Source organism: Pagrus pagrus (genome assembly GCF_965226575.1).
Source record: "Pagrus pagrus genome assembly, chromosome: 3".
NCBI classification, from domain to species: Eukaryota; Metazoa; Chordata; class Actinopteri; order Spariformes; family Sparidae; genus Pagrus; species Pagrus pagrus.
In genome coordinates, this window is record NC_140187.1 from 2554214 (window position 1) to 2581419 (window position 27206).

At 38.6% G+C, this 27206-nt stretch overlaps 2 protein-coding genes and 1 long non-coding RNA gene across 6 annotated transcripts in view; all 3 read right to left on the reverse strand.

The window, feature by feature from the left end:
• Positions 1-27206, reverse strand: part of LOC311255346 (V-set domain-containing T-cell activation inhibitor 1-like) — a 42753-nt gene that overhangs the window by 9382 nt on the left and 6165 nt on the right. Inside the window, exons 1-2 of one of the 4 annotated variants that reach the window (XM_084349757.1) lie at positions 5357-5555; positions 2582-2911 (exon numbers count right to left, since the gene is read on the reverse strand). The exons of the other annotated variants lie outside the window; for them this stretch is intronic. Coding sequence (XP_084205883.1) covers positions 2582-2911; positions 5357-5426 — 400 coding nt within the window. The 5' untranslated portion in view covers positions 5427-5555. Of the gene's footprint in view, positions 1-2581; positions 2912-5356; positions 5556-27206 lie in introns of those variants that run through there. 4 annotated transcript variants of the gene reach the window in all.
• LOC311254660 lies at positions 21828-23373 on the reverse strand. The gene is made up of 2 exons (XR_014622272.1): positions 23240-23373; positions 21828-23046 (listed from the first exon to the last, which is right to left on the reverse strand). It is a non-coding gene; the product is annotated as an uncharacterized lncRNA (long non-coding RNA).
• On the reverse strand, positions 23399-26198 carry LOC311254798 (uncharacterized protein; the record flags this gene model as incomplete). The annotated part of the gene is made up of 3 exons (XM_084348797.1): positions 23399-23897; positions 25203-25481; positions 26153-26198. The coding sequence occupies 3 exons, from the start codon at positions 26196-26198 to the stop codon at positions 23785-23787; spliced, it is 438 nt and encodes a 145-aa protein (XP_084204923.1). The 3' UTR covers positions 23399-23784.

Consider the following 27206-nt stretch of genomic DNA (forward strand, 5'->3'; position numbering starts at 1 on the left):
AGCCAATTTAAAAGTTTTCAGGATATTTTTATTATTATAAAAATATTATGAGTTGTACTTATTTTCTGGATAATACTGACAAACCTAGTTCAGTGTATTTTTACACTAAAGGAGGAAACAAAAGGCAACATTGAAGCATTCAGCATTTCCCTGATGGAACCTGATGAAGCTCTTTGTACCAAAACATTATTAAATTAATTCCTGATTGAGGTCAACAGTGTGCAGGAGTTGTTGTCCTGAGTTAGGGAACCTCAAAAAGACCAAATGATGGCTGCCGCTGTGTCAGAGCTCGTGTCAGGTGAAGAATATCAGGTGAAGTTTGATGATGACGAGTATATTGATGATGTCAGAGGCGTCAAATGTCACTGCTGCTTCAGAAAGAGCTTCTTTCAGCTTACAGCAAAACTATTTGATCATTACTGAGATAAAAGAAGAATAAAAGGAATATTGTGATGTTGGGACTCAGAAGGATCGTGACATAAATATTAAACATGAAGTTAAAATTCATGAACCCAGAATGAACCTGGGACTAAACTACATGAATAAAGTAGATTACATTATTCTGTCACGTCAGTAAAAAGACTTTATATGGAGACTTTTTGGGAAATGCATTAATTAATTATTTTACTTCTTCATGTAATTAGACAATCTGAATAAAAGCATTAGATTTAATAACACACAGGCTTCTTGGACTTAAAAGATGTTGTTGTATAACTATAATATAATAAACGTGTCCACCTTTAAGTGACGAGTGATCCCAGTCAGTTCAACACAGAGAGGTTCAGGCCCACAGATGTTAGTGTTCAGACTGACAGGCCTGAGAAGACATTTACAGAAACACCTGCAGAGGTGGAGAGTGACGTCATCACAATCAGGACTCACCTTGGATGTTTTCACCTGTTCTGTCTCTTAATGTTATAAGGTGCGGAGGATGCACGCGACCCGATATTTACGTGTAAAATTAATAAATAAACATAAAACATATTTTCATGTTGACGACAGAAGTCAACACACACATATTACACCTCATCTGAAAGCTGACATGTTCGTTTTATCAACACATTTAGGAACCTAAGATAAAGATTTACGACATCACAACAGCAGCGTCTCACTTTACGGCAGTAAACAGTTAGCTACTTACTAGCTAGCCTGTGTAGCCGCAGTTAAAATGTGTTTATAGGTGTAAAAACAGACATTTATAGACGAACAGCGGCTCGTTTTAAAGACAAAAGTCCACCCATTAAATCCAGCGCGTTTAAACGGAAGCGGAAGTTAAAACCACCACAATAAAAGTCGATTGTGTCCCTCGTTTATTTTTAGCGCCGCTCGTCAAACTTTCCAAACAACTTCATTTTAATCAATTTAAAGTATCGACAAAAGATTTGACCAATCATGTTCAGTATCTCTGAAATCAGTAAACGCCCCGGAACAAAACCAACCAATCAGCTTCTTTCTACGACCTAAAGGGACGAACCTAACGGGCTTTTAACTCCATCAGCCAATCACAGGACAGCATCTTTACGCGAGCGCCACATGTGTGTTATTGACAGCTGCTCTCATCCAATGGTAAGTCAGCACCGTGAAAACACTCTGAGTCAGCAGCCAATTAAATTACCTGTGTGACCATATATGGAAGTGAGTGTTGTCGGACTTCCTGTGGTAGCGGGACACCCACATAACAGAGAAACTTTATTGATATGTTTAAGGAGACATGATTCAATGATAATAAATATGTAAATCTTTATTTAAACACTCACAACATCTTTTTATCGTCAACTTTAACACTGAGGGACATTTTTCAGCATCTTAAAGGGATTTATTATCATCATTTGGTAACTTTGGAGAAGTTTTAGAGAGCTCTGTGGACATCTGCTGGAGATAATCTGTACTGCACTTTCTAAAATATCTCAGAGCCTCTTCTGTCTGTCAGCCTAAAATTTGGTTCAGACATTTTAGACAAGTTGAGGGAGAGATCCTGTGAATTTCAGCCTGATGGCCCAGATTATAACTTATTAACTTAATTTAAAACATGAAATGAAGCAAACAAAAAAATTAAAACTTTTACTTTTTCTCTGTTTAATCATTCACCAGTTCAACTCTCTCTGAGCTTTAAATCAGATCAACACACCTGATAAACCTCAGAGTGTTTGCTTTACAGTGATGTAGTGGACATGTATCAGCTCCTCGTGGTCTTTGTATTATACAGTTTAAAATGAGTAAATATTAAGAGGCAGAGACGCACAAAATCAAAATGAAACCCAAGAGGTTAAGACTTGATCTGAAAGGCAAAACAAACACGTTAGATTGTTTTGAAACAGACAGGTAATACTGTGTAAAAGTCATATTTCATCTACAGACGGCTGAAATTTCATTGTACAGAGAGACATAATCTGCAGCGTGTCTCTGATATCAGGCATGTTTGATACAGAGGTCATCTCTCCAGATGTGGCTGCAGCTCTGTGGGCTCGAGGCCCTGCCAGATGTGTCTTCTGACCACTTAACAAAAGTCCATCTGGGACTCTTGAACCAGTCGCAGCAGTAAATGAGCGGAAATCTTTAACTGTTTAATGAAAGCACTCACCAACAACAAGCTCAATGTTGAATGTTTGTCTCGGCTGAAGATTTGGAAAAATGCAGCTGTAGGTCCCGCTGTCGTCCATCTCTGTTTTTATGATCTTTATGGAGGCGTTGCCGTTCTTCAGTTGATCTTGAAAATGTGAGACTCGACCTTTGAACTGCTGATCTTGACCTATGTTGCTGTTATTGGAATGAATGCCTGAATTATAAAAGAACACCTCCTTCCGACTTTCATCTTTCCTCCAGTCAAAGACCTTTCCTGTCATGTCCTCCTTGGTGCTGGGGGAACAGGGTAAAACAGCATCACTGTCTTCTTTCACGACCACTCTGACACCTGGAAGATAAAAACATGTGTTACTCAGTATGTTAACATGCAGAGTCATCAGGAGACAAAGTCAGATAACAACTTTACACACCACAACAATAACTCAACACCTGTTTCCTCTGACATAATAGTTTTGGTTGTGTCGTGCTTGTACTGACATATTTTAAGTGTATTTAAGCTTACAGTGTAGTTTATTAGGTTTGTTATTGAGCCTTGTGTTTGAATTTTACAAAATGTATTCAGCTGGAAACTCTTCAGCTTTATAACACCAGGAGAAGTTGTAGTTTTATTCATGTCAGATCTTGATTTATTGGACTGGATTCAAAGACACAACCAACCACCAAACTATCCTGTTCCTCAGCTGAACACACAGGTTGTTTTTTACTTTGTGATTCAAATATGTTCACTGTACTTTCTTGTTACGACCCAGCTCTGTCTAGGGACGGAGGCGCAACATAAAACCAGACGTAGTTGGAAATTTAAAAATAATTTATTCGGCCAGGGAGAATGATATGCAACAAAATGATCCAAACAACGTCAACTCTGACTGGAGTGCTGTTGGGGGGGGTGGAAGTAACACGGCTGTAATAAAAATCACTGACAGAGTTTTAGATGTGGTCGTCTTTTCATTTTGAATTTAACATCACTTTCTTTTATATTAGCCTCTGAGGGAGTGGTTGAATGTTGTTCAATGTTTTATTTTATTTTATTTAAATCGGCTGAAAATGAAATAGGCTATAAAAACAGTCTCACGATGGCTCCTCACTTTGGTCACACAACTCAATTTCACTGCAAACATTTTAACCACATCACACCTTATGCCTGCCTTGATGGCTTGACTGAAACTTCAACCTGAGACTGTGAACAAGTGGGGGTTTGCCACAGAAAACAAACAAACAAACAAACAAATAAACAAACAAACAAACAAACAAACAAAAAGAAAAAAGAAACTAGTCCGCCCAAGGGCAATACCCAGTTCTTTTTGCCCGTTACCGGCTCACTTGCCCGGCGGACTAGACAAAATAATAGACCCAAACTAATAAACAAAACAACGGCAAGAAACAGCTCATCTTGAGGCTGATGTACAGTTAAGTTTTCTGTCTGTTTGGGTGAATAAACCTGCGATCAGACTCAAGTGAATAACGTGAGTTGAAAGTTGCTTCTCTGTTTGTGTGAAGTCTGACAGCTCGATCTCTGAGTTCACTGCTCTCAGTATCATGAAGGAAACAAAAACCAGGAAACATTTTAAGAACCTGTCGGTCTGACAGCTCTTATCATTGATCAGACGATGTCTCCTCACCAGTGCTAACTACAACCACACAAACAGGTGTTACTGCATTGTCAAAAAAATGAGTGTGAGTGTCAGAGAGAGGACTGTATTAAATTACAATATATACATCAACATATTTATACTACTGCACTGTATATATGTGATCTATAGTGTGAACACTGTGTTCATATCAAACCTCCAGCTGTTTATTCTCTATATAACGTCTGTAAAGCTGCAGGCCTAGCAACGCCCCTGGTAACTACTCTGTATTATGTTTCACTACAGAGTAAAAAACAAAAATAAAGGACAGCACTCAGATTAAACTGTTTATTCTCTCCTCTCTCACTAAAGAGTAACTAATGATTAACTAATGATTAACTAATGAGCTGACTTGGTAACTATTCAGTATCATGTTTCACACTGATTCATATATAACTCATGAATAAAGTGACTCTAACCCACAGATATTTATTTATGTATTAATGTATTTAATGTTTAATTGTTGAGGGACGAGTTTGTGTTAAACCTGCTGCACACTACAGCATTTATAGCCGAAGCTAATCAGTAATGAACGTCATCATGAACTCATCATCAGCTGATGATTGATCGATAACGTGTCTCCCAGTCTGTCCTGTGGTCACTCATTATCTACTATATAGTCTATCTGTGACTCATTAACGAGTCATTAACTATCAAGTCCTTCCTGATGAACATCTGAGTCACGTCTCTGTTTTATTGAGGGAACTACTTTAGTTCAAAGTGAACTGAACTTTAAGAGTCAAAGTCCAACAATCACAACATCCTGAAGGTTTCATGTCTGCGCGAGCGTTTCTGTGAAACTGTGCGTGTCTGCAGCAGGATGGAGACGACGCCCACGCACACGCACGCACGGACGTATGCACGCACATACACAACACTGATGACGACATCATTACAGAGCATTTCGAGATTAAAACTCAGCATCATCCAGCTGTAATTCTTCTGTAATCGATCCAATCAATACTATCGATGAGCGCTGATTATCAGGGTACGTGTGACGTCACGGCGCGCTGAGCAGGTGTCTGGTACGCACTAAAGCAGGAAGCAGCTGATGAACATCCAGCATGTTTCCACATTGTTCCGCTGTTCAGATGAAATAAAGTGAGAATGAAAAACTCTCAGTGAGTGATGATCAGTTTTCTTACCGTCTCCAGCAGCAGACGTTTCTCCAGAGCAGCTCAGCAGACAGAGACACACGAGAGGAACAAGCTCCATAGTTGTCGATGTCCTCTGAGGACTTCACCACACTGATGATGTCTCTATGTGACGGAGCTTCACACACTCCTCAACACCCTGACTGCTTCATCACAACCTGTTTCTGCTCCTCAGCCTGCAGCTGCGGCACTTCCGGTACAAACCTTTCAGAATAAAAGCGCCATCACCAGGCCTGCAGCTGCCATCGTATTTTGTCTGGGTGTTGGCCCCATAGATATGTATATAAAGGTTGATTTGGGTCCCACAGCTTTTACTTCACATAGACAATATATACATAGAAATGTAGGAAATCTTGTTGGCTTTCAGATGATGTTCTTATTTCAGATGTAGGACTTAAACTTTTGGCTGTAGAAGCCCTCGAGCGACAAGCGCTCCAGCAACTCCCCCATAAGCTGCAGTGTTAACTTTGAGCCTAAATCTCTGGAGTGGAGCAGACGGTACCGGTTTTGTCTCTCGCTCTTGTGCCCTCATTTTTCACTCTACAGAAATAAAAAACACATCACACGTTCAGCAATGTCTCCTGTTACTCACTGTATACATATTTTGGCCATAACCAGTACACTTTTGTCTAGACCTGCAGGTGTTTGGGAGGTGTTTTCTCATTCATCCTTATGGGGAATTTTTAAAAATTTCATTTTACTACTGCTTCAGCACGTTCAGCTATAGAAACTGTTCAACTATCAACATGTTCAGCTCTTCAGCCTTGAACTGTTCAGCTTTTTAGCTTTTCAACTTTTTCAAATATTAAGCTTTTTCAAAAATAATAGTAATATGGAAGCAAATGTAAAAATCCTCAAATCCTCTTCAAAACTCATCCACTTTCAACCTCTTCTTGTGTTAAAATATTTTCATTCAAAATTGGAAATATGGACTTGTATGGTTATTCGTCTCAAGGCCTCAATTATTCATAAGTATGCAGTGTCATAAACACATCTCTGTACAGGGTGGGGATTTCAACATGCAGCATTTCTTGATGTATAGCCTATTGTAGTCTACCTATTTTAGAACATTATTCTGTTTTTTAGAACATAACATACTTATTCATAAGTATGCAGTGTCATAACTACATCTTTGACGTTTATAACAAACCAAACCGTTTGAAAATCGGTTGAAAATTGAGCAAGTTATGGTTATTTAAAAAGTACATGTTTCATTACCAACACAATGTTATGGGTGAGCGAGCTGCCTGTACCAAGATGGCCGACCTGTGCGGACGTTCGACTCCGTTGGCCAGCAACGCGGACGAGACATCTAGCCTTTATATATATATCTATGGTTGGCCCACTGAGAGGAGGGAAGTAACGAAGTACAAATACTTTGTTGCTGTACTTGAGTAGATTTTTCAGGTGTCTGTACTTCACTGTTGTCTCTTTGGTGTCCTGACAGCTGCTGTAAAATACAGATCATCTCAGAATCACACCCAGAAATTAAAATCACTTTTATTTCTTTGATCACAGTTTGAACACAGAAACATCAGAAACAGTCACAACACACAGTTTTGACATTTTTCATGTTTTATTCAAACGTTTGTACAGAAATGATGAAGCGCTGCCTGAAGTGAGCTGATACACTACAAGTGCATCATCAGTGAACAGCAGAAACATCAGTGTGTAACTGGACCTGACAGACTGCCTGAGCACCTGCAAACATAATAAAGAACCAATACAGGCTCGACCCAAATAATGCCAACAAATATAAAAGTCACATTATATTTACTTGTAGCTACAAAGTGTTCACACTGACTGACAGTGTTAACAGCAGGCTTTAGTTCAGTGAGGTCTGATGGTTTTAAAGCACATGTGGAGCTCAGTCAGGAGCTTTAAGCTCTACAAGCAGTCTGATAATATTTGGTCAATAGACGGCATTTATACAGCACTGCTGCCCTCATTCATCCATTCACTCACTCACTCACTCACTCACTCACCGATGGCAGTGAGCTACCATACAAGGTGCTGGTCTGACCATCAGGAGCAGTTTGGGCTTCAGTCTGTTGCTCAAGGACACTTGGACATGTGGACGGGAGGAGCCGGGGATCGAACCACCGACGTGTGATGCCACTTTTTTGGTCGGAGCCCCTCGGCTCTGAACATGTTTCTGTGTCCTAAAATTGACTGGGACACTATTTGCTGTGAGATAAAGGCGAGGGCTGTATATGTGTATATTTTGTATATTAATTGTGAATTAGCTCTGTAGATCATCGAGCAGACATGCTGTTATAATACTCTTCTCAATACTTCTGATAAGGTTCAGATTATGAGGACATCTTATAAAAACAGTTGGTTTAGTTCAGGGACAGATTGAGGTCGTGTTAATGAGATACATGCACATCGACAAACAGCCTTCATTTATTTTATCTCGCTTCCATCTCAACTACCTGCAGCAGAAAACTTCACAGCACATGCAGAGCTGGTTACTTTTGTGGATCAGTTGGATCCAGTGGTCAGTGGTGTTGCTGAACTGGGTTGAGACCGTAGCTGTCTTATCTCCTCATCTGAGGAGAAAATCACAAATGTAAATACCAACAAGATTATTAATGTCTGAGAAAATAAGAAAACTGTCAAGACTAAACATGACATAAATGTAAAGATTGAAGATTGAATATTTAAACTTACCTTTCTTACGATTTTCTTTTCTGAGATGGTTGTTGCAAAACCATCCACCAACAACAGCAGCAACAAAAAGGAGGCCGAGTGCTACAATAGTAGCAACCGCTCCAGCAGACGGCCCTGAAACAGATGAACAGTGAGTGCATCAGTCAGAGTGTCAGTGCAGATGATAAACAGCAGACTGGACCTCACAGCTCACACAGAACAACTAAAGGTGAGTCTGCTCCTGAAACCTGAACTTGTTTCACATGAAAACTCCACTGGGATGAATGTGAGCAGGAACAGTGATGTTAGCTCTGATCTCAGGTCCAGTTTCCTCCTGCTGGGCTCCACAGCTCAGAGGCTGCTTCTGGTTCTGGTCCCAGCAGTGAAGAAATAAATGGACTTAGTTACATTCATCACTTTGATCTGACAGTAAAAACACAGGATCATCTGATAAAATATAAAACTTCTTCACAACACTTTTACTGATACTTTTACACTTTTACTCAAGTGGACTTTTACTTGTAACAGAGTATTTTTACTTTGTGTTTCTGCTTCTGTCACTTCAGTAAAGTATCCGAGTACTTCTTCCACCACTGACTACTGTCCAGAAACATGAAGGTTAAAATCACTGTGAGCTTCTTGGTGCTGGTCGGCTCCACAGTTATTGGGCCTGATGGGAGCAGATCAACACACAGTCTGTAGATTATTGAAGTTGAGTCTCAGTAGAAGACTGAAGTTTTCACTCAGTCTGAAACATTTTAAACATTTTTAAAATCTGATGAGGATCCTTTAGATGTGATTAATAATAGATGTGACTATCTGTAATGAGAGGGACTTTTTACAGTGTGAAATGAGCCTGGTGCTGCCCTCTAGTGGACAAACTGTGTCATGAAGACTCTGATTCTCAGTCACAGTCAAACATCAGTAAATGTTGGGGGTGCTGAACATTTCTTCACTCCTGGTTTCAGGCTCAGACAGAAGAGGAAGACTCCTGCTCAGATGTATAAACCACAGTGTTACAGTTCATCTGATGTTTTCATCTCATTTTCACTTTCAGTCAAAACTTAATGCTGGATTTTAAGTTAACTCATCTTGTAATTAACCAACTCTGCTGCAGTTAATGAATAAAGTACCAGGAAGCTGTTTGTCATGTTGGACCTTCACTGCAACACAACGCTTATAATTACAAGTTTACATTGTCCAGTAAAACCTGCAGCTCCACAGCCTTTATGTTCAGTGTCATGAAGAAGTATCTGACTCCTTCCTGATTTATTCCAGGTTTGTATATTTGTCACATTTAATTGTTTCAGATGTTCAAACACAATCAAATATGAGGCAGAGACGACCTGAGTTAACACAAAATACAGTTTCTAAATGATCAATTTAATTATTGAAGGTAAAAACCAGGACGACAAAGTCTTTTTAAAATGATTGAAACATTAAAACACTAAGAATGATCTCAGCATTAAGAGGCACATGGGTTTCAGCGTAAATTAAGGTTTTCAGGCCCTAAATCACACCCTGCTTCTTCATCTATTTTACTGTCAACGGGACCATAACTGACTAAATGAACATCATGTTGAGTTGAAGAAGACTTGAAGCTACAGACTGAGACCATGAACTCATCAGGAGACTGTTTACTGAGGGAATAAACCAGGTGAGAAGCAGCTTCCATACAATCACACCTGTCTGAACCCAGTGGAGTCGCCCCCTGCTGGTCGGTAGAAAGAATGCAGGTTTAAGACACTTTCAGACCTGAAGGCTTCGACTATATTTTATACAGTCGATGATCGCGACTGTTTTAACTTTAAAAAGCTTTAAGTTGATAAAAAAAGATCACGACTCACTAAAAATTATCTTGAATTGACATCACATGAGATTTGTTGTCTGATGTATTTTTTATTTCACTAAAGTCAGAGAAAAAATGTGTTTTAAAATATGAAACATTAAGTGTTTAAAAGCTTTTGTTTGAGTCTCTGACAACAACTCAGATTAACAAACATTCAGAGACAGACGGGTACAAGTACTCAAGTACTGAGCTTATAATTGTACTCTAATTTATGCAACTTTATACTTCTACTTCACTATATTTCAGAGGTAATATTGTACTTTTTACTCCACTACATTAATCAGACAGATAAAGTTACTAGTTGCTTTGATCTACACTCAGAAAATATTAAAGTTTGCTCCTAGTTTTCAGTGTGAGTTCAGTTTGTAGTTGAGAAATAAAATAATAAAGTCATCAGTGAGTAAACTCTTCTCTTCCTGTCTGAGTGTCTTCATGCTGTTTGTTGTGTGATTCATGTGTAACTCGGCTGCTGTAACGCTGCAGTTTGTCACTGGGATTAATAAAGTCTCTCTCTAATCTCTCTAATCTAAACAGAGCTAACAGTGACGGCCTCTCTGACGGCTTCACTCTGCTGCTGCTGTGCTTTCTGTCTCCAGGGCTGCACACCTGTTGGGAGCTTCATCAGCAGCATGGGACACACCTGGGCCTGATGTGCTCCATGTATCGAAATCCTTCAGAACATCTGCTCACACATCTTTGTGTCGTGGCTTTTGGTTTCCTTTGGTTTGTTTTTACAGCTCAACATCCACACAGCACATCTTCACTCATCCACTGCTACACTACTGACTGCACTCACTCCTCCAGCTGTTTGTGTCTTTGTTGGAAATAAGTCACTGTGTTGTTTAGTTCACTGTGTGTCTCCTGGTTGTGTCCCAGTCTGAGAGCTGCACTGTGACACTGATAAAAACTTCACAGTGTGTTTTGGTGAAACAACAATTCTTACTGAGTTTGTGCAGGAAGTTTAATCAATTCATAGACTCTGAAGAGAATTTTACACTCAGTTTGAAACATGTTTGAATTTTGTAGACGTCTTCATCACAATTTGCTTTGTGCTCAGTCTGAACATGCATAAAGACTTTTGAAAACTTATAAATCATCAAGATTTAAAATGATTGAAGTGTTAATACAACACAATGAAGAATCTCACCATTGACAGTCGCATCAATCTCAGCCTCAGTGTGATGTTTGATTTCCTCCTGACTGACGACACAGCGGAAGTTGTCGGTCTTGGTCAAAGCAGCTTGGAGGACGATGTCGTAGCTGTCTCCTCTTTCTGTGACCTTCAGATCTTTAACAGGAAGGATGTTTCCAGAACTGTCCCTCCACTCAACTTCAGGTTTTGGAGAAGCACCAACAACTTCACACTGCAGCACCATCCCATCATCTGATTTAACTGTTGAGACATACGGCTTTGAAGCTGCACCTGTGAACATGACGGAAACAAAAGATGACATTAGATTTAATTTCAGCATCACAAATGTAATATTGGGATGTTTTTTGTTCATCACATCTCTGCTTGTTGATTAGAGCGAGTTTAAGATGAAAGAAAAACACAAGAAACCAAAAAGTGATAAAAAGCATGATGAGGCTCAGTTACAGCTCCCAGCATTATTCAACAGAGGATCATATTTCAGACACATTTCACTTCTACAAAGAGTTTGTAACTATTTACAACTGAAACACTTTTTCTGACTCACATCAGGACAGAAACACATCAACAGTGAAGACTTTACAGCAGCTCCTGAACTTTTACACATTTGTTGTGCTTAAAAAAACATTAAAGGACGTCATGTGAACTTTGTCGTCTATTTACATTAAAGTAATAAAGAAAATGTGTTATGAAATGTGAAACACAGGGTCATTAAAAGCTTGTCCCCTTCTGTTAACAGGGCTCGGGTGTGGCCACTTTAATAGGAACACCTGTACAATCTAAAGCAGGGCTGAGCAACATATACAATATATACTGTTATCATGATATGAGACTATATGTTGTCTCATATATTTGATATTCTCACATGGTGATATATCATAACTGTTGTCTGCTCCTGGTTTTAAAGGCTCATTACAGTAAAGTGACGTCATGTTCTGAACTCACCAGACTGATCGACTTGTTCTGATACTTTCTTTACCCACTGACTCATTATATCCACATTAATGATGATCCTGATGTTTATGAAGCGCTTTAGAGAAGATTTAAAATATCCAGTTACATATCGTATATCAGGATGTGGCATAAAAATATCATGATATAATTTTCAGGCCGTACCTCGCAGCTCTAATCTGAAACAATCCAACACAACTGTTCTGACTTTAACTTCACTTTTATGATGAATTAATGTTCAGTTTCTGTCGACGCTGTCATCGAGGTGTTAGTTAAATAAAATCTTTATCGCTGAGCTCGTAGTTAGTGACGCTGTTGAACTGGACTGTATTATATTCAGAGGTGTTTCTAATGTTCTGACCCGTCATGTTTGTGAACAGGGAGGACAAAAAAACAGAAACACCTCTCAGTGTGATGTAGTTCAGTACAACACCAGCTTTAACTGTGACCTCAGTAATAAACACACACTTTCATTTACACGTTTCAGACAAAGTCGACACAAACTGAACATTATAAAGTTCATAAAAACAGAATTAGTGGCAGAGCTGCTGCATTAAATCACAATATATACATAAACATATTTATACTGCTGTACATACTGTATATATGTGATCTATAGTGTGAACACTGTGTTCATATCAAACCTCCAGCTGTTTATTCTCTATATAACGTCTCACTGACGTTACTTTGCTCTGATACCTGCATTGTATATTTTGCCTTCTGTGCTGCTGCACGTGTTCACACTGTTTATATCTTAGTGTCTTCATCCCTCACAGTTTATTCTCTTTATTACACCTGTACATACTGTATGTACACAATCTGCTCACAGCTGCTTTTTACACCTCTGGTTGGACGTTAAACTGAATTTCTTTGTCTCGTTAATTTACTCTGTGTAAATACAGATGTATTGAATCTGATCTCATTCACAGATTGTACAGGTGAAGCTAATAAAGTGTCCACTGAGTGTATTTGATCAACAGTCTCAAGCTGCCAGAACAGAAAACTGATCATCACATCTGTTATAACTCTTCTGTTGTATTCAACAGCAGCTCAAAAAGGAAGAAGAGCGTCATCATTTATTTTTATTTAAACCTGCAGGTTTGTTCATGTTTTATCATTTAGATTCATCATCAAACATCAAATCAAACAACTACAACAGCTGCAGACTGACTGACAACAAATAAGTTATAAAGCACCAAGTGACATTAAACTGAGCTGCTAACACTGTGTAAAGGTTCAGCAGCTGCTGTTCTGTTTGTGTCTTTCTAGATGCAGGAACGTGTTTTATAATAATATATCAGAGTAACAACAACAACAGAGATAACCGGCACATTAAGTGTCACATTATTATTACAATAACTTATAATTCTAGCAATATTATATAATCTTATAAAACATAACTCAACAGCACTAAAAGTGATTTATTGTCTTTAACGTTTCATGAATATTTAGTCAGAGTGAGTTAAAATGTGTGCTGATGTTTAATGACTCATGTTGTTATTATCACTCATCATAACTCATCATTTCAGATCAGGGTCATGTCACATTATCTTCTGTTTCGTCTTCTACTCACACAGCAGCTCATATTCTGTGTTTCTGTACTGACCCAGTTCTGTCAGTTGGTTCAGTCAGTGACTCAACAGTTACACCTCGTAGTTATTATGTGCTGAACAACAAGCTCAGCTGTGTGTGAGACTCAGTTTGTGTGCTGTGATTCATTTGAGTCTGGTGATGCAGAAATCTTTGCTCAATAACCACATGTATGTACATTTAACTTGTCCAGGTGTGAACTCACAAACAGTCGGTGTAAAGGATTTAAACAGTCAGCAGGCAGAAGAGGCAGCCTGTGCAGCTTCACTACAGGCCTGCTTTGTGGAAACTGTCTCTCAACTGGAAAGGAGCCACAAACTTCACAGAAAAGGAGGCTCAGAGTTCAGGACCACTTTCAGTCTGAGCTCCTCAGTGGACCTGAGCTGGTACCAACATCATTCTTTATGTCACTGAGACAAAGATTTAGTGATGAAGATCCTGTGGCATCAGAACCAGAAGCAGCACCAGTGTGACTCGAGGAGACAGAGCTCAGATGTGTTTCAGGACTAAGAGTTTCTCTCTCAGTGAACACAGTTTCTCTGATTAATTAACTAAATGAACACATGAATCAAGTGTATGTGCTCATATTGTAGTCGTGTATCATCACAGTTGTACGTAGTCACATCCAACATGAAGACGATAATGAAAGATGTAAATGATCCTTAAAGGTGAATTCAGACTGAACACAAAAGTTGATTTTATTCCAGTTAATTTAACAGCTGGAGAGTTTTTACAGTGAATGTTTCAGCAGCACAAACATGAACTCCACTTCTTCTTCTTATTACCATCCACAACACATTTATCTGCTTTTTCTATTTTAAGTCTCAGAGTTCCTTCAGTTTGAAACATTTTCAACATCAACAGACTTTGACCTGATTACCTGTGTGTTCAGTCTGAACTCATTATCTTTAAAACACATGTTTAATTAAAATTCTCTGAAGATTAAAATACCACTTACCATTCATGAGCACATGAGTCTCAGCAACAATCCTGTGCTTGATTGTCTCTTGTGTAGCTACACAGCGATAGCTGCCGGTCTTGGTCACAGTAGTCTTGACAGTGATGTATGAACGACCTCCTCTTTCTGAGATCTGAGGTGTATCAGCATTAAGAGTGTTATTATCACTGTCCCTCCACTCAACTGTAGGAAGTGGATCACCATGAGCTTCACACTGCAGCAGACGCCAGTGCTTTGTTTCATTAAGTGTCTTGATATATGGCTCTGGAGCTGCACCTGTGAACAAACAAGAGATAATAAAGGACAATTATAGCATAAAACAGAATTTGCGATGTTTCTTCCATCTCTACTCTAGAAATAGAAACAGAAATCTAAATTAGGGATGCAACGGTATAGTTTTCCCACAGTTCGGTATGCATCACAGATTTTGAGCCACGGTAACGGTACGGTTTTGATATCTTAATATAAAACTACTCACACTAGCAAAGGCAATATTGCATGTAAAAATAATTAAAAGCAGATATAGTCAAACCACAAACCTCATTATAAAAATTTAACAGTTATCTTAATTTGTCTTCCATAAAAAACATATGCAGTATCCAATCAAGTTAAACATCAAACATCATTGTAGTATTGTATTGTACTGTATTGTACTGGATTGTTTGCCTTTGTGTTTGAACCTAACAGGGCGTATTGAACAGTTCGATAAAATATTGAATATTGTTGCATCCCTAGTATAAACCTTCAGCATTGTTTCACAGGTAGATCAAACATTTTTAATTTCTTCCAGTTTGAGGCAGATTGTGACTCATATCATGGCAGACGCTCATATACAGGGAATTTCTGCTAAATTTGAAGAGCTACACTATACAAATTGTATAAATGAAATATTAAACACAGTCTTTAAACGTATGCGCTCCTGATGTATCAAAGAGTCTTAATCGTGTTAGTAAGAAATATTTTAATTCAGCTGCCTGAATGGAAATTAACTATACAATTTGTCTGCCTTGACAGCTGACAGAAGGTTGTAAAAGATTTAACTGGTGTGTTTTTATATATTTTCATTGTTTAATTCTGTCAAACGAGGATGGACAAAATACTAGAAACACCTCTCAGTATCCCAACACACTACACAGACAATGCAGTTTAAAACTAACACAAACTACAGTCTCCAGACTGACAATAGCACTGAATCAACATCTCTAAACAGTTTCAACACAATCTGATCATTAAAACCTTCATGAAGATTAATTCCTGGTCTGTTTAATGAGACTGGTTAGTTTTATCTGTGTTACCTGATAAACTGGAATATTGAGTGTTTATAACTTTGAATGTGTTTTTGTCACTGAGATGATCAAAGCACAATATTTACAGTTTCTATTGACTGTCATTATAAATATAATATAAAGGCAGTTTTTAGTGCAAATCTTTAACACTGACACAAACTGAACAGATGTTGTTGTCTCCAGATGTGTAACACAGCAGAATGACACACAGAGGTTTAGCTCAACAGGTGTAAGTGTGTTAATGATACTGAGGCCTGTGGAGCTGATGACAGCCATTTTCTATTACTGAGAGGCGGAGAGTGACGTCATCAGAATCAGGACTCACCTGGTTTGTCACCTGTTCTGTCTCTTAATGTTATAAGGTGCGGAGGATGCACGCGACCCGATATTTACGTGTAAAATTAATAAACAAACATAAAACATATTTTCACGTTGACGACAGAAGTCAACACACACATATTACACCTCATCTGAAAGCTGACATGTTCGTTTTATCAACACATTTAGGAACCTAAGATAAAGATTTACGACATCACAACAGCAGCGTCTCACTTTACGGCAGTAAACAGTTAGCTGCTTACTAGCTAGCCTGTGTAGCCGCAGTTAAAACGTATTTATAGGTGTAAAAACAGACATTTATAGACGAACAGCGGCTCGTTTTAAAGACAAAAGTCCACCCATTAAATCCAGCGCGTTTAAACGGAAGCGGAAGTTAAAACCACCACAATAAAAGTCGATTGTGTCGCTCGTTTATTTTTAGCGCCGCTCGTCAAACTTTCCAAACAACTTCATTTTAATCAATTTAAAGTATCGACAAAAGATTTGACCAATGATGTTCAGTATCTCTGAAATCAGTAAACGCCCCGGAACAAAACCAACCAATCAGCATCTTTCTACGACCTAAAGGGACGAACCTAACGGGCTTTTAACTCCATCAGCCAATCACAGGACAGCATCTTTACCTCAGCGCCACATGTGTGTTATTGACAGCTGCTCTCATCCAATGGTAAGTCAGCACCGTGAAAACACTCTGAGTCAGCAGCCAATTAAATTACCTGTGTGACCATATATGGAAGTGAGTGTTGTCGGACTTCCTGTGGTAGCGGGACACCCACATAACAGAGAAACTTTATTGATATGTTTAAGGAGACATGATTCAATGATAATAAATATGTAAATCTTTATTTAAACACTCACAACATCTTTTTATCGTCAACTTTAACACTGAGGGACATTTTTCAGCATCTTAAAGGGATTTATTATCATCATTTGGTAACTTTGGAGAAGTTTTAGAGAGCTCTATGGACATCTGCTGGAGATAATCTGTACTGCACTTTCTAAAATATCTCAGAGCCTCTTCTGTCTGTCAGCCTAAAATTTGGTTCAGACATTTGAGACAAGTTGAGGGAGAGATCCTGTGAATTTCAGCCTGATGGCCCTGATTATAATTTATTAATTTCATTTTAAAAATATCTTTTAATAAAAAATAAAACAAGAAAGTTTCTACTTTTTCAGTTTGATCATTTCCTAATTCAACTCTCTCAGAGTCTTAAATCAGATCAACACACCTGATGAACCCTCACAGTGTTTTACAGTGATGCAGTGAACATGTATCAGCTGCTCGTGGTCTTGTTGGACTATTATACACTTTAAAATGTTCAGATATTGAGGGACAGAAACACACACGATCAAAATGAGCCTCAAGAGGTTAACACAGAGCGCTTTGGGTCACGATCTAAAAGGGAAAACACAACACAATAATTATGTCAGAGTGATTATATGATATTACCAACATGGAAAACATGTGATACTGGGAAAAAGTGTGATTATTATGTGACTTAATATAATTTATTGTTGACATTAACAGGAAGTCTAGAGACGGTATGAGAAAGAAATGTCACACAAACACTTTAAATGAATAAATGTAAGAACTTTAACAGTCGCATCCGTCTTCAAAACTGTTTGATAAAACACTCACCCACATAAAGAGTAACGCTGGATGGACTTCTGTTGGGGGGGAAAGTACAGGAGTAGTTTCCGCTGTCATCCAGCTGTGTTTTGGTGATTTTTATGGAGGCGTTGCCGTGCTTTAGTTCATCGTCAAAATGAAAAACCCGTCCTTCAAACTGTCTGTGTTGACCTGTTTGTCCACCGTTATTGTAATGTTTGTGGTTCTGATAAAAGAAAACCTCCAGACCATCTTTCTTCCAGTGAAACGTCAGTTTCTCAATGTTCGCCTTGGTGCTGATGGAGCAGGGAAACATGGCGTCACTTCCTTCCTCCACGGTGACGACAACTGGCCCTGGAAGAAAATACAACAAGTTAAACAACAAACATACAAACAACAAACATCCCAGCACGACCTGCTGATGACTTTTTGTGTGATTTGTGGTTGTTGCTTTGTTTTTGGTTAACATTTCATAAAACCACTGAAACATATTGTTACAGTTGTTCACAGGTTGAAGTTAATAATACAGCAGCAACACTTTACAATGAGGTACACAACAATATGAGTAGTTACTGAGGAGGGAGTGAGGAATGAATCAGGAACAACCTGACAATTAATGAATCGTTAATGAATAAATCCTGATTAACTTGGATTCAAAGACTTTACAGCAGATAATTTTAGAGAACAGGCTGAGACACTATATTCATTAATCATCAGGTGATGACTTGTTCATAATTATCTGTGAATCAACATACTGAACACTTTCTTAATGAGCTGCTGCTGATTACCTGAGAAGCTGAGTGGCACAAACTAGTAGCAACTTATTAATTACTAATTACTTAATCATTAGTTAACTATTCAGATGATGATTAATAATCAATGAGTCTACCTGGTAACTAGGATCATGTAACTACACTGGCTGCATGAGATACGCCTCTTGTTTTTACATTTTACATCTCTAAATATTTTTTATCAATTTTTATTAATTTTTACATACAAATATCAGCATTTTAGCTCAATAGCTTCCAGGTCATGTGATCAATTGACTCAAAATCATATTGGGATCATGTAACTACACTGGCTGCATGAGATACACCTCGTGTTTTTACATTTTACATCTCTAGATATTTTTTAATGAATTTTTATTATTTTTTATTAATTTTTATATGTAAATATTAGCATTTTAGCTCAATAGCTTCCAGGTCATGTGATCAATTGACTCAAAATCATGTTGGGATCATGTAACTACGCTGGCTGCATGAGATACGCCTCTTGTTTTTACATTTTACATCTGTTCATAATTTTTATTAATTTTTACATGTAAATATTAGCATTTTAGCTCAAAAGCTTCCAGGTCATGTGATCAATTGACTCAAAATCATGTTGGGATCATGTAACTACACTGGCTGCATGAGATACACCTCTTGTTTTTACATTTTACATCTCTAAATATTTTTAAATTAATTTTTATTATTTTTTATTAATTTTTATATGTAAATATTAGCATTTTAGCTCAAAAGCTTCCAGGTCATGTGATCAATTGACTCAAAATCAGTGTGGGATCATGTAACTACACTGGCTGCATGAGATACGCCTCTTGTTTTTACATTTTACGTCTGTTCATAATTTTTTTATGAATTTTTATTATTTTTTATTAATTTTTACATGTAAATATTAGCATGTTAGCTCAATAGCTTCCAGGTCATGTGATCAATTGACTCAAAATCATGTCAGGATCAGGGGCGTAGACAGACACTTTTTAAACATGCGCTGTGCCCACCTGTAAAATTCCAGATGAAATTTCATGAATGAGTCTATTTTTCATCACAGACAGTTTATGATCACAGAACAATGCCCCTGTAAAGCTGCAGGCCTAGCAACGCCCCTGGTAACTACTCTGTATTATGTTTCACTACAGAGTAAAAAATAAAAATAAAGGACAGCACTCAGATTAAACTGTTTATTCTCTCCTCTCTCACTAAAGAGTAACTAATGATTAACTAATGATTAACTAATGATTAACTAATGAGCCGACTTGGTAACTATTCAGTATTATGTTTCACACTGATTCATATATAACTCATGAATAAAGTGACTCTAACCCACAGATATTTATTTATGTATTAATGTATTTAATGTTTAATTGTTGAGGGACGAGTTTGTGTTAAACCTGCTGCACACTACAGCATTTATAGCCGAAGCTAATCAGTAATGAACGTCATCATGAACTCATCATCAGCTGATGATTGATCGATAACGTGTCTCCCAGTCTGTCCTGTGGTCACTCATTATCTACTATATAGTCTATCTGTGACTCATTAACGAGTCATTAACTATCAAGTCCTTCCTGATGAACATCTGAGTCACGTCTCTGTTTTATTGAGGGAACTACTTTAGTTCAAAGTGAACTGAACTTTAAGAGTCAAAGTCCAACAATCACAACATCCTGAAGGTTTCATGTCTGCGCGAGAGTTTCTGTGAAACTGTGCGTGTCTGCAGCAGGATGGAGACGACGCCCACGCGCACGCACGCACGGACGTATGCACGCACACACACACACACAGCAGTGATGACGACACCATTACAGAGCATTTCGAGATTAAAACTCAGCATCATCCAGCTGTAATTCTTCTGTAATCGATCCAATCAATACTATCGATGAGCGCTGATCATCAGGGTGCGTGTGACGTCACAGCGCGCCGAGCAGGTGTCTCGCACACACTAAAGCAGGAAGCAGCTGATGAACATCCAGCATGTTTCCACATTGTTCCGCTGTTCAGATGAAATAAAGTGAGAATGAAAAACTCTCAGTGAGTGATGATCAGTTTTCTTACCGTCTCCAGCAGCAGACGTTTCTCCAGAGCAGCTCAGCAGACAGAGACACACGAGAGGAACAAGCTCCATAGTTGTCGATGTCCTCTGAGGACTTCACCACACTGATGATGTCTCTATGTGACGGAGCTTCACACGCTCCTCAACACCCTGACTGCTTCATCACAACCTGTTTCTGCTCCTCAGCCTGAAGCTGCGCCACTTCCGGTACAAACCTTTCAGAATAAAAGCGCCATCACCAGGCCTGCAGCTGCCATCGTATTTTGTCTGGGTGTTGGCCCACTGAGAGGAGGGAAGTAACGAAGTACTACGGAAGCGTATTGCATTCACTTGACTAATTTATTTTTTGGTCTGTTTTTCTGAGTAATTTTTTTTTGGTCTGTTTTTCTGAGTTTTTTTTTTTTTGGTTTGTTTCTTTTTTCTGTTTTTCTGACTAATTATTTTTCCTGTTTCAGAGTAATTTTTTTCTGTTTTTCGGAGTAATTTTTTTTCCTGAATTATCGCGATACTTCGAACTCCCGCGAGAACCTCCAAACTGCCATATCTGTCTTGTACTCTATATCTGTCCAACTGATTCTGGAGAAACATTACTGTGTCTAGCAGATCTGAATGGGCTTTCCTTCTGAACAACCGCAAAGCCCCATTCCGACCGGGTTACGGTTAAGGTTAGGGTTTCAGGTTCGGAGTGGCGATCTTTTTTCAAAAAAGGGCCGGCATTCCGAAACATGAAAGTGAACCTTCGGAGTGGCGACCTGTCGCCGTCCTCAGGTGCCTGCGTAAAGTTGACAAACTAATGGTAATACCATCTATATGACTTAAAGACAGGACTATCGCCCAGTGTCTTAAACCCAGATCAAAGTAAAACTTGATTCAATTAAACAAGTCGGTCATGTTTGTCTCCATTATCGAGCTTTCAATAAAGGAATGAATGCGTCTATTGTTTCAAATGCTCTCTAAACTCAGAAAAAAATTACTCCGAAAAACAGAAATAATTACCCCGAAAAACAGACCAAAAAAAAAATTACTCCGAAAAACAGACCAAAAAAAAATTACTCCGAAAAACAGAAATAATTACCCCGAAAAACAAACCAAAAAAAAAAATTACTCAAGTGAATGCAATACGCTTCCGTAAAGTACAAATACTTTGTTACTGTACTTGAGTAGATTTTTCAGGTGTCTACTTCACTGTTGTCTCTTTGGTGTCCTGACAGCTGCTGTAAAATACAGATCATCTCAGAATCACACCCAGAAATTAAAATCACTTTTATTTCTTTGATCACAGTTTGAACACAGAAACATCAGAAACAGTCACAACACACAGTTTTGACATTTTTCATGTTTTATTCAAACGTTTGTAAAGAAATGATGAAGCGCTGCCTGAAGTGACCTGATACACTACAAGTGCATCATCAGTGAACAACAGAAACATCAGTGTGTAACTGGACCTGACAGACTGCCTGAGCACCTGGAAACATAATAAAGAACCAATACAGGCTCGAACCAAATAATGCCAACAAATATAAAAGTCACATTATATTAACTTGTAGCTGCAAAGTGTTCTCACTGACTGACAGTGTTAACAGCAGGCTTTAGTTCAGTGAAGTCTGATGGTTTTAAAGCACATGTGGAGCTCAGTCAGGAGCTTTAAGCGCTACAAGCAGTCTGATAATATTTGGTCAATAGACGGCATTTATACAGCACTGCTGCCCTCATTCATCCATTCACTCACTCACTCGCTCACTCACTCACCGATGGCAGTGAGCTACCATGCAAGGTGCTGGTCTGACCATCAGGAGCAGTTTGGGCTTCAGCCTGTTGCTCAAGGACACTTGGACATGTGGACGGGAGGAGCCGGGGATCAAACCACCGACGTGTGATGCCACTTTTTTGGTCCGAGCCCCTCGGTTCTGAACACTTATATAAAACTTGGACGGCCTTGTTCTGGTTTCATTAAGTCCCGAATGACAGGATTCTGTGTCCTACACTTGACTTGGACACTATTTGCTGTGAGATAAAGGCGAGGACTGTATATGTGTATATTTTGAATATTAACTGTGCGTTAACTCTGTAGATCATCGAGCAGACATGCTGTTATAATACTCTTCTCAATACTTCTGATAAAGTTCAGATTATGAGGACATCTTATAAAAACAGTTGGTTTAGTTCAGGGACAGATTGAGGTCGTGTTAATGAAATACATGCACATCGTCAAAGTGCCTTCCATCTCAACTATCTGCCTGAACACAACCTTAACCCTGAACCTGAAATTAATTTAAACTTTAAAAACATGTTTTAATCCTCAAACTGCCTGAAATAAGAGAAGACCAGACAAAATGTCCTCACCATCATCCAGCATGGTGGAAACACACACAGCAGAAAACTTCACAGCACATGTAGAGCTGGTTACTCTTATGGATCAGATGAATTCAGTCGAGTTAGTTCTGCTCCAACACTCTTCTTCTTGTCTGCAGGAAGCAAAAACAAAGTTAAAGTGAAAGTCCCACCTGACGTGATCCTACTCTGAGTGTAAATACACCCAGAATAATTAATGTCAGAGAGAATAAAACAACTGTCAAGACTCTGAACATCAGATACATATAAAGAATGAGTTGTGGTGTCTGTTCATCATTAATATGTTGATACAATATTTAAACTTACCTTTCTCATGATTTTGTTTGTAGCGATGCTTGACGTAAAGCACGGCTACAACACCAGCAACAACAGCAGCAAATAAAAGGAGGCTGACAACTACAAGAGCAACAACAAATCCAGCAGACGACCCTGAAAGAGATGAACAGTGAGAGCATCAGTCAGAGTGTCAGTGCAGATGATAAACAGCAGACTGGACCTCACAGCTCACACAGAACAACTAAAGGTGAGTCTGCTCCTGAAACCTGAACTTGTTTCACATGAAAACTCCACTGGGATGAATGTGAGCAGGAACAGTGATGTTAGCTCTGATCTCAGGTCCAGTTTCCTCCTGCTGGGCTCCACAGCTCAGAGGCTGCTTCTGGTTCTGGTCCCAGCAGTGAAGAAATAAATGGACTTAGTTACATTCATCACTTTGATCTGACAGTAAAAACACAGGATCATCTGATAAAATATAAAACTTCTTCACAACACTTTTACTGATACTTTTACACTTTTACTCAGGTGGACTTTTACTTGTAACAGAGTATTTTTACTTTGTGTTTCTGCGTCTTTCACTTCAGTAAAGTATCCGAGTACTTCTTCCACCACTGACTACTGTCCAGAAACATGAAGGTTAAAATCACTGTGAGCTTCTTGGTGCTGGTCGGCTCCACAGTTATTGGGCCTGATGGGAGCAGATCAACACACAGTCACAGGTTTTATGAAGCGTGAGTCTGTCGAAGCTCCGACTATTAAACATAAATATACTTTAACTCATTAATAAAAGAACAGAATCAATATTTAGAGATTCTTACAGACACATATAGACTGAGACACAGTTTCACATCTCTCCACACAGATGTTAAATAATATAATCAGAACAATTCTTCTGTCTCAGCTAACAAAAGCTCACTAAAGATCACAGCAGGATCCATGTTTGATTTCAGGAACATGAAAGAGTTGGATCATTTATGTTGCTGTGAAACATCAGGTTTGCTCATGATTTCTGAATCTGAATTCATCCTTCAGCATCAAATCCTTCAGGAGATCTCTGATCAGCTTCTGCTGCTTTAATAGTCACAATGACTACAATTATAAACTGATAATTAATGTTGGAGACTTGTAGTTACAGCCTGAATACAATGGTACTAATGACAAGTGTTAACTGTCCAGTAAAGCTCAGTTCAAAGCCTCCATGATCTCATATTATTACAGGAACTATCATTGTGTATATTCAGAGTTAAAGTTTGCTCCTAGTTTTCAGTGTGAGTTCAGTTTGTAGTTGAGAAATAAAATAATAAAGTCATCAGTGAGTAAACTCTTCTCTTCCTGTCTGAGTGTCTTCATGCTGTTTGTTGTGTGATTCATGTGTAACTCGGCTGCTGTAACGCTGCAGTTTGTCACTGGGATTAATAAAGTCTCTCTCTAATCTCTCTAATCTAAACAGAGCTAACAGTGACGGCCTCTCTGACGGCTTCACTCTGCTGCTGCTGTGCTTTCTGTCTCCAGGGCTGCACACCTGTTGGGAGCTTCATCAGCAGCATGGGACACACCTGGGCCTGATGTGCTCCATGTATAGAAATCCTTCAGAACATCTGCTCACACATCTTTGTGTCGTGGCTTTTGGTTTCCTTTGGTTTGTTTTTACAGCTCAACATCCACACAGCACATCTTCACTCATCCACTGCTACACTACTGACTGCACTCACTCCTCCAGCTGTTTGTGTCTTTGTTGGACATAAATCACTGTGTTGTTTAGTTCACTGTGTGTCTCCTGGTTGTGTCCCAGTCTGAGAGCTGCACTGTGACACTGATAAAAACTTCACAGTGTGTTTTGGTGAAACAATAATTCTTCAATTTAACAACAGGTTTTCTTTTGGAAGTTAAATGTGACAGAGTGTCAGGATCAGGCTGCAGCAGACATTTATAAATCTGTTACTGAGTTTGTGCAGGAAGTTGGGGACACGAGAATAATTAAAATACCACTGACCGTTCATATGCACATAAATCTCAGCATCAGTTCGATGGTTGATTTCCTGCTGTGCCACAACACAGCGATAGCGGTCTGTCTTGGTCACAGTAGTTTGGAGGACGATGTCGTAGCTGTCTCCTCTTTCTGTGACCTTCAGATCTTTAACAGGAAGGATGTTTCCAGAACTGTCCCTCCACTCAACTTTAGGTTTTGGGGAAGCGCCTCGAACGACACACTGCAGCAGCGACCAGTCCTTTGTTTCATCAAGTATTGACACATACGGCTCCGAAGCTGCACCTGTGAACATGACGGAAACAAAAGATGACATTAGATTTAATTTCAGCATCACAAATGTAATATTGGGATGTTTTTTGTTCATCACATCTCTGCTTGTTGATTAGAGCGAGTTTAAGATGAAAGAAAAACACAAGAAACCAAAAAGTAATAAAAAGCATGATGAGGCTCAGTTACAGCTCCCAGCATTATTCAACAGAGGATCATATTTCAGACACATTTCACTTCTACAAAGAGTTTGTAACTATTTACAACTGAAACACTTTTTCTGACTCACATCAGGACAGAAACACATCAACAGTGAAGACTTTACAGCAGCTCCTGAACTTTTACACATTTGTTGTTCTTAAAAAAACATTAAAGGACGTCATGTGAACTTTGTCGTCTATTTACATTAAATAATAAAGAAAATGTGTTATGAAATGTGAAACACAGGGTCATTAAAAGCTTGTCCCCTTCTGTTAACAGGGCTCGGGTGTGGCCACTTTAATAGGAACACCTGTACAATCTAAAGCAGGGCTGAGCAACATATACAATATATACTGTTATCATGATATGAGACTATATGTTGTCTTAGATATTTGATATTCTCACATGGTGATATATCATAACTGTTGTCTGCTCCTGGTTTTAAAGGCTCATTACAGTAAAGTGACGTCATGTTCTGAACTCACCAGACTGATCTACTTGTTCTGATACTTTCTTTACCCACTGAGTCATTATATCCACATTAATGATGATCCTGATGTTTATGAAGCGCTTTAGAGAAGATTTAAAATATCCAGTTACATATTGTTTATCAGGATGTGGCAGAAAAATATCATGATATAATTTTCAGGCCGTACCTCGCAGCTCTGATCTGAAACAATCCAACACAACTGTTCTGACTTTAACTTCACTTTCACGATGAATTAATGTTCAGTTTCTGTCGACGCTGTCATCGAGGTGTTAGTTAAATAAAATCTTTATCGCTGAGCTCATAGTTAGTGACGGTGTTGAACTGGACTGTATTATATTCAGAGGTGTTTCTAATGTTCTGACCCGTCATGTTTGTGAACAGGGCGGACAAAAAAACAGAAACACCTCTCAGTGTGATGTAGTTCAGTACAACACCACCTTTAACTGTGACCTCAGTAATAAACACACACTTTCATTTACACGTTTCAGACAAAGTCGACACAAACTGAACATTATAAAGTTCATAAAAACAGAATTAGTGGCAGAGCTGCTGTATTAAATTACAATATGTACATAAACATATTTATACTGCTGTACATACTGTATATATGTGATCTATAGTGTGAACACTGTGTTCATATCAAACCTCCAGCTGTTTATTCTCTATATAACGTCTCACTGACGTTACTTTGCTCTGATACCTGCGTTGTATATTTTGCCTTCTGTGCTGCTGCACGTGTTCACACTGTTTATATCTTAGTGTCTTCATCCCTCACAGTTTATTCTCTTTATTACACCTGTACATACTGTATGTACACAATCTGCTCACAGCTGCTTTTTACACCTCTGGTTGGACGTTAAACTGAATTTCTTTGTCTCGTTAATTTACTCTGTGTAAATAAAGATGTGTTGAATCTGATCTCATTCACAGATTGTACAGGTGAAGCTAATAAAGTGTCCACTGAGTGTATTTGATCAACAGTCTCAAGCTGCCAGAACAGAAAACTGATCATCACATCTGTTATAATTCTTCTGTTGTATTCAACAGCA